The sequence below is a fragment of the Vicugna pacos genome, chromosome 6 (genome assembly GCF_048564905.1).
Source record: "Vicugna pacos chromosome 6, VicPac4, whole genome shotgun sequence".
Lineage (NCBI taxonomy): Eukaryota > Metazoa > Chordata > Mammalia > Artiodactyla > Camelidae > Vicugna > Vicugna pacos.
In genome coordinates this window covers 27,929,806-27,945,859 of record NC_132992.1, presented here as the reverse complement: position 1 = coordinate 27,945,859, position 16,054 = coordinate 27,929,806, and the positions used below count along the sequence as shown (strand labels likewise).

General features: G+C 37.5%; 2 protein-coding genes across 9 annotated transcripts in view; both read right to left on the bottom strand.

Annotated features, from left to right (window-relative positions):
- The window catches only part of AQR (aquarius intron-binding spliceosomal factor), a 98,769-nt gene extending 94,657 nt beyond the window's left edge, over positions 1-4,112 (bottom strand). For all 5 annotated transcript variants that reach the window (XR_012073390.1, XM_072962716.1, XM_072962717.1 and 2 more), the window contains exons 1-3: positions 3,855-4,112; positions 1,200-1,256; positions 604-644 (exon numbers count right to left, since the gene is read on the bottom strand). Coding sequence is in view for 4 of the 5 variants with exons in the window: in XM_072962716.1 (XP_072818817.1) it covers positions 604-644; positions 1,200-1,256; positions 3,855-3,929 (173 nt within the window). In the remaining variant the exon portion in view is untranslated. The remainder of the gene's footprint in view (positions 1-603; positions 645-1,199; positions 1,257-3,854) is intronic.
- A 2,447-nt stretch (positions 4,113-6,559) lies between these two features.
- On the bottom strand, positions 6,560-14,980 carry ZNF770 (zinc finger protein 770). 4 transcript variants are annotated; one of them, XM_015237108.3, is made up of 3 exons: positions 14,881-14,967; positions 13,156-13,307; positions 6,560-11,089 (listed from the first exon to the last, which is right to left on the bottom strand). In XM_015237108.3, the coding sequence occupies exon 3, from the start codon at positions 11,031-11,033 to the stop codon at positions 8,952-8,954; it is 2,082 nt and encodes a 693-aa protein (XP_015092594.1). In that variant the 5' UTR covers positions 11,034-11,089; positions 13,156-13,307; positions 14,881-14,967; the 3' UTR covers positions 6,560-8,951. The 4 variants fall into 4 exon arrangements, with proteins under 4 accessions (XP_015092594.1, XP_015092595.1, XP_006201683.2 ...); XM_015237109.3 differs by having other exon boundaries at positions 13,160-13,307; XM_006201621.4 differs by lacking the exon at positions 13,156-13,307 and having other exon boundaries at positions 14,881-14,980.
- Positions 14,981-16,054: the final 1,074 nt, after the last annotated feature.

Here is a 16,054-nt window from a genome sequence, read left to right as displayed (position 1 = left end):
ATGATGTAGAATAGTACATCAAGTATAAACTCTTTGCTATTTAAAAAAAAAAAAAAGAGGTAGAAGACAAACATAGATATACATAAGTAAATTACCTGAACGTTAGGGATAGGAAAGATTTACTGAAACTTACCCCCCTCCTGTATATTGTTCAAAATAATCTTTATTTTTTAATATATATATGGTTTATACATTATATAGAAAATACATATTTTATTATTTTGCATTTATTACTATCTATGTTTTACTTTTATAATTTTTAAATACTCTTTAAAAAGATTTATCAGAAAATTAAAAAATTAGTATTAGTTGAATTCAAATTTTAAAATCTCCATATTTACTCTTCCTCACATTCCTTCAAAAACAAAATATACCCTCAGGAACTTAATCCCTCTAATCTGAGTCAGACATTAGAAGGCAAAGGAATATCTTATGACTCTTCAGCAGCTAGATATAGTTTCCCTAGTCACCACCTCCTTGATGACCAAATCAACAAAAGAAAAGGGAATTCCAAGTTTGTGATTACGTTCAGTTTAGAAGTTCAGATAAGATTCAAGTTAGTCCCATCTAGCTCCTACATACAAAAATTAAACTCATTCCTACCTTGATTTGACAATCTCTTTCTCATATATATCTTCAATTACCTGTTATTAAAAATATAAAAATGTTTAATATCTCAAATAACTTTTTTTAGACTCTAAATTCAGAGTTTTCAATCACTGAAATTATACAAAATAAGTTGGTTTAGGAAAGTTACCAAATATTACTGCTACTGAATAATACTTAAGAAATTTTTTATAACTCCTAATTACATTCCTCAAAATGAGAAATAATAGAAAGAGAAGTAGTAAAAAAAAATAATAAAATATATCTACACAAAAATCTACAATAACGATAAATCAAAAACAATCTAAGAATCTACAAACAGGAAAATCCACACACCTTTTTTTAAAAAGCTTAAAGGAAATACAACAAATGATAGCAGAGGTTATCCTTGTGTAGTAATTTTTATTTTCTCATGTGTAGCTTCTGTACTTTCCAAATTTTCTATTATGAGTAATTATTACTTTGGTAATTAGAAAATCACTAATTTTAATTTTTAAAATATTACGGAAAGCTTTTGTTGAATTAGCTCCTGGAAGAAAGATAACAAAGAGCACACTTTTTCAAAAAGTATGTTGCAAAGCAAAACTTCGTACCTTTATATCAAAAGGTGATTTTTTCTTGATGTGAGGAGCCCAGTATTTACATGCTAGCTGCAAAAGTGAACAGTTTAAACAGTAAGTCACAGATTCATACCACTGTAAAGCTAAAAGACTGAGACCACTCAGTGACAAGCTGTTTCTTAACCAGGCACTACTGCATGGGGTGGAGTGATACAGTAATCTACCTATTAAAAGGATTGGCTTGCAGATCAGCTAGAATCCTTGGTCCTAACCCACCGAATGCCAGTTATGTCCTGCACAGCACCCTGCCACAGCAATTTAACAAAAACAAAACATACTCTTTCTAACTACCCCGAGGGAAACAGTAGGGTGAAGTTAACAACCACAAACATCTTCAGCTTAGAGACAAGGAAACCCAAGTCTAAAAAGATCAAGTGAGCTGTCCAAGACTACAACTGGTTGACAGGTGAGCCAGTACTAAAAACTAGATTCAAAATCTTCAGGAATGTTGATTTGTAAAACAATAAATCTTTAAGTGACTAGTACACCTCAGGCACACTTAAACAAAACCTAAAAAAAAACTGCAGTTTATCAGAGGGTTATTAGAGTTGATATGTTATATTTCAGCAATTAGGTTTTACGTGAAAACGCACATTTTAAATACATATACAGGCATACCTCAAGAATATTGCAGATTTGGTTCCAGACCACCATAATAAAGCGACTATCTCAATAAAAAAGTAAAATGAATTTTTCGGTCTCCCAGGGCATATAAAAGTTATGTTTATGCTATATTGTAGTCTAGTAAGTGTGTAACAGTATTATGTCTTAAAAAAAAGTACATATCTAAAATTAAAAATGCTTTTATTGCTGGAAAAAAAAAAGCTAACCATCATAAAAAAAAAAGCAAGATCTCCGAGTTCAGATATTTGATCTTCTTAAAACTAAATTTTAACCTCTATATCTCATTCATTCAATAATAATTAAAAAGCACCTTCTCTGGTCAGCTGAACCAGGTGCTCAGAAAGAAGCTGGAGGTGGAAGGAGAGAGGGGAGAGAAGGGGCAGGGAAATGGTATGACCCCCACATACTCTCCGCCCTCATCTCATACCATTCTCCCTGTTACTTCTTAAGTTCGCTATCCTGGCTTCTTTACATCCACACTGTAAGGTATTTGCACTTGCTATTCCCTGGGCTGTTTTCCTGCTCTTCCCCAAACTGGCCCCTTTTTTGCATTCAGGTCTTAGCTCAAATGTCACCTCAGGGAGGACTTTCCTGACTGATTTTCATACACCCCATCCAGTCTGTCATAAAACCTTGTTTCATTTTCCTGGTAGCACTAATCACTGTCTGCAACTACACTATTTGACGGACTCATCCCTCTAAAACATAAGCTCCATGAAGGAAGAAAACTAATAAATGACTTTTACCACAAAAATTCAGGTATTAGGGAGCTCTAATCTAGTTTAAGTTGTCTGGAAAAGCCTCTCCAAATGAATGTCGGTAGATGACAATGAATTAACCATATAAAAAAGGTGAGGGGAAAATGAGGATTCTAAGTAGAAGGAACAATGTTGAAAGGCCAGGAGGTGAAAGATAGCTTGGCACAAATAAATGCAGTTCAGTATGGCTAAAGCACAGTTAGAAAAGGAGAGAAAAGGGAGGAAACTGGATATCAACACAGGCCAGATCACAAACACTTTGAAGGATTCCAGTCATTATCCTAAAGACAATTAGAACTCCTTAATGATTTTAAAAAGATACGTGATATGATCAGATTTGAACCTAAGTAAAATCACTCTGAAGAATGAGCTTGTAGAGAGCAAGAGGAAAGATAAGAACATAGTTTAGGATGCCCAGGTCCAGGAAGAAAACCATGGCAACCTGGCTTAGGGCACAGAGAAGAAAATAGATTTAAGAGAGATTTAGAATGCATAAAAGTGGAGGTTAGAAAAGGAAGGACTCAAAATGACTCCTATGCTTCTGTCTTGGCAAATCTGCTAAGACAGGGAACAGAGAAGAAAGAAGCAAGTGAGGTTCTGCAATGAGCTACTTGCACACTTATCCAAAACCCAAAGCAACAAAAAAGGATTAGTAACGCTGCAGAGAGCTACAGGATCGTGTTTCCCCATTCAAAGCAAACGCGGTTCACAACGCCAACACAGTGAACAGTTCCAAATGAACACTCTCCGGCAACAGGGTTGCTCTCTTCGTAGATGCACTTATTTGGAGAAGGTGTCTTGTCAGATTTTCGCCATTCAGCTCAAATATCAAGGTTTTTTTTAAGGCTAAGAATAAGTCTATCCCTCCCTTAATCCTCAGTTCAGCATCACCTCTGCTACTAAACCACCTTGTCAGCCTCAGGTAGACTGGGATGCTCCTTCTGTGAATCCACCGCTCCCGCGACAAACTCTAATACAGCAAAGCTCGAGTAACAGCTTTCTTTTTATGTGTCTGTTTCCCTTGGAACGTGAATTCCTCAGGGTAGAGCCTCTGTCACCATGCCATCCCCAACACCTAGCTCAGTGTACACAGCAGATGCTCCAACAAAAAGATCTGAGTGAATGAACTGACGAACGAATGCCGCCTGGATGCTCCCGTTCCCGAGGACAATCCCACCCCTGGCCTCGGGGCCTCAACACCCTCATCTCTTCACAGACAACAGACTCCAGACTCGCCCGAGCGCACCTGAGTCACGAACTCCGCGTTGATCTGGGACACTGTCGGGGCCACGATTTTCTTGGGCTGAGCAGAGGCCGTCATGGCTGCACTCTCCCTTCGCTCCAGAGGAAAAGAAAGGACCGCTCTGAGAAGCGGGAAACCCGCTGCACTTCCTCTAAAAGGCGGCTGCGGTTACCCAACTCCGAGATGCAAGAACCCGCGGGCCAGAATATCCTCCACTCTTACAACCCCACAAGGAACGTGTATAGCAGCCCGTCTTCTTCGGGAAGCGGAACAAAACAGGGCCGGAAGTACATACAGGTGTTGGCGCTGAGCTAGAGAGGCAAGGGCTTCGACCTCCCGCGCTCCTGCCCCCTAGCGGTAATCTGAGAGAAGACACCCAGTGAGACCGGATTGATGTCTCAGTGACCAGGTAGATGGTATTGGGTAAGAGCTTCCTGTGGGGGGCGGGAAGGGTCACTATCGATGTATAGATTATTATACTTTTTATAGAATTTTATAAATGTGAAATAATATAGTATGTACCTTTTTTCTTTTTTCACAACATAATGATTTTCAGATTCATCCGTGTTGATTCATGTATTAGTAGTTCATTCCTTGTTATTGCTGAATAGTATTCTATTTTATGGACATACCAGTTTGTTAATCTACTCACCTGTAGATGAATGTTTGAATTGTTTCCAGTTTTTGACTATTACAAATACTGCTGCTATGGGCATTCATATATATATATATATATATATATATATATACCTTAATGTAAACATGTATTGCCTTTTCTTTTAAGTAAATACCTAGGAGTGGTATGTTTAACTTTTTAAAGAAATTACCAGTTTTATAAAGTAGTTGCATCATTTTATGTTCATACCAGTAGTATATGAGTTCCAGTTCCTCCTCTTTCTCACCAACACTTGGTATGGTTACTCTTTAATTTTAGTTATTTTAATAGTTATGTGGTATATCTCATTGTAGCTTTAATTTGTATTTCCCTAATGACTAATAATGCTGAGTGTCTGTTCATGTGCTTACTATCCATCCATGTATGTTCTTTGTGGAAGCCTGCATTCAGATTGCCTATTTTTAAATTGGATTGCTTGTTTTCTTATTACTGAGTTTGAATGCATACCTCTACCATATCTCTAATAAACTTTCCCTGGATGAACACAGGCAAGAAACCGATGGAAAGAGAACAAGGAAAAGCTAGCTTTAGAAAGGTGGAGGAACATTATTATAATGACATATAGGATGAGAAAAGGAAGGAATTCAGACAGACATTACCGAGTGAAGAAAAGGGAAGTCTAGAGAGTACTGGATTGGTTTTGATCTCAACACATTAGAAGGGAAACTCATTCCAAGAGTGAATGAAAGGCCCTAAATGAAGTTATAGATTTACAGAAACTGTAAGAGTTTGTAATAATGCCTCCATTATTTTCTTTCATATATTCAGTATACATTTGAGGATGTAAAAACATTACATACACTGTTTTATATTGTATGTATGAAACATACAAAGATGCATTCCCTTGTTTTCCAGAAGCATGTAGTTTAGCTCAATGGTTCTCAAAGTGTAGACTCAATACAGCAATAACAGCTAACATGTATAAATGTAAATTTTTGGATCAAATCCAATACTGAATCAGAAAATCTGAGGGAGCAGCTCAACAATCTACGCTTTTAACAAGCCCTCTAGGAGATTCCAGTGCACACTAAAGTTTGAAAACCACTGATCAACAGTGACGATTAATAGAGTTATGAACAAAAAGCGGTGGGAGCACAGGGAATGGAGTACTTGGATAAATCAAAAGGGCTTCCAGAGGAAGCAGTGTTTTAAGCCCAAACATCATGAATAGAAGTTAGCTGATGCAGATGCAAAACATTACATGCTCCATATTCTGTTTAATAATACCATTGTACCACTTTTCTTTTTTCGTTAAGTTCTTTTTTTCCCCTCTAATAGAATTCTGTTCTCTAATAGAATAGTGCTAATAGAGTTCCAGCAGTTAGCTCTGAAATTTCTAAGCCCTTTAATTGGCAATAGGAGAAACCTCAACACCAAAGGAATTAAATGTTCCCTTTCACTAAAAAACAGATATTCTGCATCATGAAACAGTCCCTGCCAATGTTACTTCTAACAATGGATTCTTGTAAGATACTCAGACTTCAAAGGCTTTTGCTATCCCCTAAATATGTCTGTAATCCACATTGGTTATCTTACATAACATAAACTGAAATCTGTTTTCTGTAGGTTAAACACTATAGTTTTCTTCCATAATTATATTTGCTTTTCTTCCATAATTATGGAAGAAATAAAACCTGCCTCAACTAAATCTCTTCTTTGAAGAGAGTATTAGAGACTGTATCTAATTTAAATTAATACTAGGTAGACATGTAGACAAGATGGAGACAAGAATAACTAGAATGTGTATTGGAGGAACTAACTGTATGTTTAATACAAATCTGGAGAGGAAGGCCAAAAAGGATAAAAGGATAAGCAGATAGATCATGTGACATGCAATGGAGTTAACATAACCTTTTGGAAGTGATAAGGAGCTATCAAAAAAACATAACATGAACAGGAAAGTAAACGATTAACGATTCATGTTAGAAATTTCATTTGTAGAAGGCAGACTGGAGTGGGCTCAGGAAAGTGTTTGGCAATCAGTACTTGTTCTTTTATAATGTGATTTTCCCTTAAAAAAAAATCCAAACTGTGTAATTTGAAACTTTATTTTCAAAATACTCTGAAATTTGAATTTTCCAAGAATCTTTACCACCATCTTCTTTCCTTCAACATACATTTTGTCCTAAAAGTATAGGCCCTATTGCAGTGAAAACAAGAAACAGTAATTCCACTAACTCCATCAATCAAACTACTTCAGTAAATAATCATGCTACAGCCTGGAACTGCTCAAACGAAAAATTCCTCTACTTTGCTTTAAAGATATTTAGAAGTTTATTTTTTCAGAAAACCAAAGTAATTGATTCAACAATAATAACAGTTCTAGCATGCAGCAAACCATCGTTTAACATCTAATGTTCAATCTTCTTATCATGGATGTATGCAGTTTATTTTCATTCCTATAAAGTTTCCACAAGAAGCTTACAGTGATGATAAAAGTAAATAAGTATTTTGTTACAGGTACTTCAAATAGCACTACAGTATATCTTTGACAAAATTTTTACAATATGCCAACTTTCAATATGAAACAGCTTAAAAAGGCATGGGCCAAAAAAAAATTATAGTAGTTATCACTTAGGCAAATAAAGTCTAATAGTCATACAACTACAACACTGTTAGGATTTTCCCTGTTTGGGTTGGGAAAGGAGTATGTGAGACACTTACTTCAAATAAAATTACATGAATAGTTTAGGAAAATCCTCAAATACATAATTTTAGAAATATTACAGAAAAAAACCTTGAATCTTTATTCTTGAAAAATATGAACTTGTTATTCCTTGTTTTTACGTAATAGATGTGTTCTTGAAAAGTTCTGTGGAAAGCAAATTTTGTAAACCATCATCTTGCTTGCACTGGAGGAATATATCTCAAGGAAATCTAAAATAAATTATTCTTTAAAACATATGATTCTCCTGCACATTTGTATATCGTTGGGATTTTATCGGTAATGTTATGTTTAATCTCTATAAATTAAACCCAAGTTTATCAAAATTCACTTGTAAAAGAAGCAGATGAACATCTCCCTCCTTCCCCCAGCACAGACTGTTTTTAGATTACGATGCAAAACTTAAAATTGTACATTTATTCATTCTCAATAGAGGGCTTGTCATTATGTATATCTAACTGTGCTAGGATAAATGCCCACTTGTTTCTTTCACCTTAGAAAGAAAAAGATTATTTTCTCTTATTCCTAGGATATGTCATTCTTAAAGATGTTTTATTAAAACTGGCAAATATGCAGGACAATTTATGATTACATCTTTTACAGTTGAAGATTTAAATATTTCCCAAATTATGACAGTACCATTTAGAATGATACCCTCAATTCTATAAGCATCTTATTCCAACCTTACTAACTAAATTGACAATTTACTAATGATCAAAATAACATTCTTTAACGTTAGAGTCTTGCAAAAAACAGAGGAATAAAAACTAGAACTAGACAGTCAATGCCATTTGATCAAACTTAAACAGAATAGATTGTTAAGTCATAGGACCACTCAAAGAGATATTAAAAGAAAGTTTTACTAAAGTAAATGTAAAAGTCTTGTGGAGATGTAGAACTACTGATGAGTCTTAAGTCTACAACTACTGCTATCAAACACTAATAAGCAAGTAGTTGAATTGCATTTATTCCTCTGAAAAGATAACACTGCATACACATCATCAAACAGATCATGGCACTTGGACAATATTTCCAATAAGTAAACATGGTAAATGTATAGAGGTGCATCCTAGCCTCTCTCCTACTTCAAACTTTGGAGGGAAAGATAACAGCAGGCTGGGCAAGAAAACAATTCAAATCACCTGTAGAATAGGAGGTGCTGCTGCCAGAGTCCTAAGAGTAAATAGCTTGGAAAAGACCAATGGAAATAATGCTGTTATTTCCTCACCCATTTTCACTTCTATTGCCTTTACATTTTTTAAATTATAAGAAAAATTTTGCGATGGAATTTCAGCTATAGGTATAAAATACATGAAATAAAGTGGGGTTATCCACTGTGGCCAAAACCCAATTTTTGCCTCTCAAGTCTTTTGAGTATATATAAAAGGAGATGGCATGTCTTAAGGAATAATTCCTTTAAATATGAGGCTGAATGATTTGTATATCATGGATTCACAACATTTTCAATACAGCCAAGTATATATTAAAATAAAATAAACGCTTGCTTTATGGCATCAAATCAAGTTCCTCCCTCTAAAAATTAATTTGGCTGTTCCTAAAACATTGTATTAAATTTCTATGTATCTTACCTCTTACTATGCAGGACAAGCAATTGCCTATGAAATCATTCAATATAATGTAGGTCTTTTGATAAAAATACATTTTAAGTGATACAGGCTTAAACAGCAAGTGACGACAAATGTGTTAGTGGTTTTGTCAGTTACATAACTGAATTTAAGACCACCGTTTTCTCTTGTGGTCATTCCTTAAAGTGAGTAAGTTGGTGTCTCTTCCAGTGAGGAGCCTGTCTGAATGTTTTGCCACAAACGGAGCATTCGAACGGCTTCTGCCCCGCATGAATTAGATAGTGTCTTTCAAGTTTAGATGGGGATCTAAAACTTTTAGAACAAACACTGCATTGGTAAAGAAGACCATCATTCCTCTTGGCATGCCCTGAATAACTACAACAATGACTGTGATGGCCCTGCTCTGATTCCAGAAGCGCGCTAGAGAGATAGGGCTGCCTGTTTCTATAGGGGGTACCAAGAATGAAATCCTCTGATTCTGCCTTAACTTTGATTTCTGGTATTTGATCTGACTCTGAAACCTCATATTTTTGAAAACCAGGAGTCAGACATGGTTGGGAAGCATTATAATTAACATTATCACCCTGATGAATGAAAAGTTTGTTCAAATTTTCAAATTCTACTTGGCAAAGAGATTTTCTATATGGAATCTTATCACTATGAGTTAATTTATGTCTTTTCAAGTGAGCTGACTGTCTAAAAGATTTCCCACAAACAGTACAGCCAAAAGGCCTCTGTCCAGTATGAATTAAATAGTGTCTTTGTAGTTTAGATACAGAAGGAAACACTTTCTCACATTTGTCACAGGGACACATCTTATGTCCAGTATGTATGTTTTCACTTGGAACTGAAAAACCACACTGAAGCACTTCACAGTTATCAAAAAATTCCTCACCTGATGATCCATAGACAGATATGTCTTTATTATTCATGGAATTATCCATAGTTAACATGTTCTCTGGCGTAAAGATACCTTTTAAATTCTTTCCCATATTTTGGCTCTGGAAGTGCTTTTGCCAAGAAAATGGCAAAGTCAATGTTTTCTTCTTTTTATTGCCAACTGTCTTATATGTTCCATGTTTGCCCAGAGAACCCATAAATGTTCTCTGGGTTTGTTCAGGGCTCTGCTCGTCTGAAATAAGATCACAATTTTTCAAGAAACCGTTTCTAAATACTTTTTTCTCTGATCGAAAATTGTCTAATTTCTTACACCCAGCACGTTTAAGCTTAGCCAAGATTTTTTTAACAATGGTTTTATAGTTGTAGCTTCTTTTGAGCCTGCTTGGAATTTTGCCACCTTTGGCAGGAAAACACTTGTGTCCATTGAGAATCTGCTCTGATTCAAAACATTCTTCACACTCTGGACATTGAAAAGGGACAATATAAATGGAGTGGACATCAAGATGATTATTCTCCTCGGGTTCACCTATATCACCATTTTCAAAGCCATCCTGCTTTGCATTTAATTTATTAGGCAGGGGGCATGATTCTGGACTCTTCACCTTCAATGAAAGAGTCTGAAAAGTCTTATTCCTGGTATGGATCTGTTTATGCTTCAGAAGTTTGCTTTGAATCTTAAATCCTTTTTGACAAAAACAGCATTGAAAAGGTCTTTCTTCAGAATGCGTGAGTTGGTGGATTTTTAAGTGAGTTGACTGTCGAAAAGATTTACTGCACAGGACACATTTAAAAGGCCTCTGACCAGTATGAATAAGTGCATGCCTATCAAGTTTTGATTGTGATGGAAACATCTTGCCACAGATTGTACATGCGTGAATGTTCTTTTTTTTCTTTGTAGGGCTGTAGGTAGGATCAGACTTGGAGCATGGGTGTAATGCCCATCTCTCCTCTGTGGTAAGAGTCTGATACATTCCATGCGCTGGTTTTTCTTGCTTGGCCTCCAACAATCTTCTGACCTGTTTCACATCATTCTGGTAAGTTTCATTGTGAAGCTGTTGGTGCTTCACAAATGTCTTCAGATTCTTAAAGTGGCGTTGACAAATACTACATTTAAAGGGCAGATTATGAGTTAGTTGATGTCTCTCCAGGTGAACTAGTTGCCTAAATGTTTTATGACACACATCACATTCAAATGGCTTTTGACCAGTATGAATGAGATAATGCCTAGCTAATTTTGATGGTGTTTCGAAATGCTTGAAGCAAATATTGCAAATATACGGCCTGTTTCTAGGTAGTTTGTTGGCTACTACACACTGTTGAATCTTTAGCATTTTAAAATTGTTTTCAGCCATCATATTCTTCAGTGATATATTCTGGTGAGCTCCATAGTGTTCTTAAACTCCACAGATGTCTAAAAATAAAAAATAAAAATGTATTAAAAATTACTTATTCATATGAGAAGAAATAATTTAAGTTGTCATTTGGTTAAAGATATCAAGGGTAATAAGGAACCTAGACTCTATATAATTTTAAGCTATATTTCTAGTTAACTGAGATGATATATTAAAAGGGAATTGAGTTGAATTTTATAATATCAAATAGAGCTTTAAATTCCTTTTAATTTTCCTAGCTCAGTATTAAGTAGATTTGTCATATTTAGTTGCTTTGTCACTTTTCAAAATTGGGCTAGAAAGGTAAAGAATGTAAGAAATAAAACATAATACTAAAAATAAGATATGTTTGCATTCAATTCCAACATACCCTGGACATGATCTGAGAATGGAATATTTCAGTTATCAGTGTTCTTAGCCACATCATTAATATTATTTACTCTCAATTATTTCTTTGGGCCAACAAAGATGACATGGACAGCTGGGAGCAAATGTCCTAGGAAACCTGGATTCTAGTCCTGGATTTGCTACTACGTGATTTTGGTGACAAGAAGAAGGAAATACAAATTCCTCATCTCTAAATTGGGGAAAATGCCTCCTGGCCTGCCTATCACATCAAGATGTTGTGAGAATCAATGGAGATAACGCATCTCAACGTGTTGCAAAACTGGAATGATATATAAATGTAAGGTATTACTTTGCTCAACGTTAACCAAATTTTAAAACTTTATCTACTGAATACTTTAGGGTTTCTAACTAAGAGAGAAACACACTAACAAAATTTACAGTTCTTTTTATTTCTCCTCTCCACTCTGAGGTAGAATTCCTAAAATATGTACAGAGGCAATGAGGTTGACAGATTGGCTACTTATATACTCATCTATGGCTAAGTAATTGAAAGTTGAGTGTGGTTCACTTCTCAGGCCATATGATAAAAGGGTCATTTTGTTCTCAGAGTTACTATAAAGATAAAGATACTTTTCCTAATATACCTCTGTAGGACACATGCAAAGGTTTACCAGGAACTTTCACAACCATTTTGTGCCCTATCTTCTCCTATCAGAGAAGCCAATTTTCTTCTCATCCTTCTTCTACTACTGCATTTTCCTTAAATAAGGGAGCCAGAGATTTAAACTAAAAAACAAAACAAAACAAAACAAAACAAAAAAACCCTGTTATAGCTCTCACAGTTTTTTTTTTTTGGTCAGCTGATTTGGTGCATATCCAACATAATTACTGTGTGCTATTTACTGTTTTCTTATAGAGGACACCTTAAACATAAAATCAAACACATCCATTGTAGTTCTCTTCAGCAATCTAACTTTAAAATAGAAAAAAATATATCATTTATTGAGCAAATCATCTTCTACTAGTGGTTTTACCACAGTGTTTTTCAAACTGCATATCACCACCCATTAACAGATTGTGGAATCAACTGAATGGGCCATGGTCAGCATTTTTACTTAATAAAATAGCATAGAAAATATCAGATTGCATAACATATAGTAAGGATAAATACTGTTTTGTGAAACTTCTGTAGGAAGAGGTTAAAAAGTTGGTGAAACCTGCTCCTGGCATATCTCTTCACACAACACTAGACAGAGGAATCCACAACAAATAATCACTTTATTCAAAGTGGCCAAGTAAATCTATTAGGTAAGATTGGGACCCATAGGATGAGACAGGTTTACTAAGGACTACTCATTTTCTTCAGTTGGCCACATATAAACCCAAAATATATATTTAAAAAATTCAGTTAGAGGCCAAAGGTAATATGCCACACAGATAATCTGACTGCAAACCACTATATTAATTTATAAAATACACATATAACCCAGATACCCATGTTAGCAACAATCCTGGTATTAGTATGCATTTTCATAACACTGAGTTAGAGAAATTCTAGGTACAGAGCCTCCAAATCCCTAAAGTGCTAACACAGCAACAGTTACAAGGATTAAAATTAAGTCATGAATCCAGTGAACTGCCAAGAACTTGGCAATTTAATTCCTGTCAAGCAGTCAGGTATTGCGGTGGTCAATTAGGACAATGAGCCAAGCTGAAAGTAATAATCGTCTTTACTCACTTACTCCTAACAGTGCAAGCAAGAGGCAAAAAATTACTAGTTCCGCAGTGGTCCATTAAACGAAACACCACCAGGTGAGGGTTAGGTGGAAGCAATGCACACAATCATCTGCCAGCAGAGGACAAACAAAAGGCTTCTGCCTCGTTATGGACCTGTGGGCCAGAGGAGGAGGAAGGGTTATGAGTGGAAAGGTCCTGAGTCAAAATGGAGAAAAGTACCTCAGCCAAGGCTCCTTCCACTGTGTTCCCGGCTCCCCTTGCAAGGAGGCACCTGGGAAGTACCTGGGCCAAGGCCTTTAGAATGGAAATATCTGAGCCAGGAATGCAGTATAGTATGAGCATGGCCAGTGGGAGGGAAGGAGTGAGTCCTTGCAACTCCCTCCAGGAAACTGCAATGCACTGGCCATGCACAAGTCTGTTGTGGGGAGAGCAGTTTCTCCCCATGAGGCCAGCCAGGCAAAACCATGCAATTGTATATGGTCGGGCCTGAAAGATCACACACAGGATTTTGGCCAGGAGCCACATCCTCAATTCTTATTGTGTATTTCTTCTTCCGTTTTGTAGTTTCTATGGAGCAGTCTTGAAAAAATTCCCATGCTAATACCACACACATGACAACCATCTCTGATTGTAACAGGAATTGACTACTTACAGTTACTGTGCCAAAAAAGACTATGGCTTATCACCTAACACTAGCACTAAGACTGGATACTCTTGTCACTTGCGTTCACACCATGTGGGAAAGCATTTATTGGAAGCCCTATATTGTTAGAATCATTGGTGGCAAGCGGTGATCTCATACGTTATTTATAGGTGACAGCTCAGGGATCCCCAAACTCCAAGTGCAGTCCCACACGCACTTAAACACATGCACATTAACTTGATAGAGCTCCAAATCTCACTTCAACTGATCCTGTGTTCTCAAATGATCTTGTTGGTAATAGTTTAAAAAACAAACCCAACATTGTGTAATTTTTCCTATGTTCAAGTGAAAATAAAAAATGGTAAATCTCAATGGTTCAATCCAAAGATTATCCTGACAATAGCAAGATACATTCCATCGGAAGACTGTAAAAACTGATCTCAACAAAATTTCACTGATACTTCAAGGATAAAAGCCTGTGGGTTTTCCAGTCTTAACGAATACCATTAAAACAAAGTGAGGATATCACAAAAGTAAATGAACAAGAAACACAAGGACTGAGATAAACTTAAGACAACTTTCAGTTAGGGAATAATCTCGGGCGACATTTGTCACAGCCTTTCCCTCTTGGTAGCTTCTTCTGCCCCACTTCCCCGAGCCCACTCTCCTGGCCTTGAACTCTCCCAGAAGGATTGCACAGGACACAGGATCCTGACAACTGGCCCTCGCCCTAATCGCCCACAACCTGTAAGCACCTAGGAGTCCAGCCAGAGTCCAGAGACTGCAAAATCCCACACCAGGAAAGGAACAGCAAGAGCGAAACACTGCTTTGGCCACAGCGAGGGGGGAAAATGCCCACATGTGATATAACCCACTGCAGAGGAACGTATCCTCTCTGCGCCTTTCTCTCAGGGATTCCCTTTCCCCACGAGACGCAGTCAGGAGGCGGGGAAGTGGGAAAGGCAAAGGAGCTGAGGTCGTAGCGCCCCCGTTCTGGGCAGTTTGGAAGGATCGAGGCAAGCCCGACCCTTCCGAGGGGTCGCTCCACCTCACACCCGGGTTCCTGAAACCCTCCTCACGCACCTGGAGCTGGTACAGGCCCGGTAACCGCGCATCTCAGAGCCCAAGAACCGCGAAGGCAGCGTGCGCACGTCCTCGGGGCCGGCGCGGCGACGGGCTGAGTGCGCAGGCGCGGAGCTCGGGAGCGTCGCGGGACGCGGTCCGGCTGGAAACAGGCTCTCCCCACCCCAGGGCCGCAGTCTCTTCGACTCAGTCTGCGAGTCTCAGGGGGAAAAGGAGCTCCAGAGGTGCGCCCCCAATTCCAGCGCTCTTCTCCTCGCACCGTAATTGCGGGAGGAGAGAAAATAGGAGTGAGGAAAGGTGCATTTTCCGTCTCACCTCAGGCCTCCGCTAAGGAAACCGTGTAGTCCTGACCAGTGGGCTCAAGGCCCTACTGGAAACTGGTGAGCCTGGGTTCAAAGCCCACTTTTCTAGTCCTCTTTCATGCCGAGGGCCCAGCATAAAACTCCATGTATCGGGGCCTTTCTGTGCCAGCACTGTCCTGGGCACTCTGTACATTGTCTGTACAGGGGTCAGGGACTTGGGCATTGGGCATTGCGGTCAGATATACCTGGACTCCACTCCCGGCTCTACCAGTGTCTTGCCAGCAGTGGACTTTCTTAGCTTCTCTGAGCTTAATTCATTCGATGTATTTTGGTTATCTACAGTGTACAAAGCCCTGTGCTCAGCGTCTTAGTTTCTTCAAATTGCTCTGAAAATTAGATGAAATGGATATAAAGTGCCCAGCATAATGCCTAGTACATAATAAGTCCCTCCCAAATAACTTACCATTTATTAACTACTATTTTATATTAAATATAACAACTTTATAAAGTGATAAAATCTCATTTTAAAATGAGGAAATTAAGACTGAGACGTTAAGGAGCTTAACTTTGCACAGCTGATGAACGATGGAGGTGGGATTTGAACGCAGGTGGTCCTGCACTTTAAAAATTCTCTACTGCTTCCTAAATTGTAGCTATCTCAACATTTTACGTAGACACGTTAAGGGTTAAATGTTGTCGTACAGTTACAAATTACTGAATAAGGTGCTTGGGTAGCTACTGAAGATTTTATACAAAAGTCATTAGAGAAGAATTTTTTGTGGATTTTTGTAGGTTCTGATTGCAACTGTCTCAGCTTATGAGGAAACAAGAACAAGTAACGAGCACACTTTTCAACTGTAAGTAACTTTTTA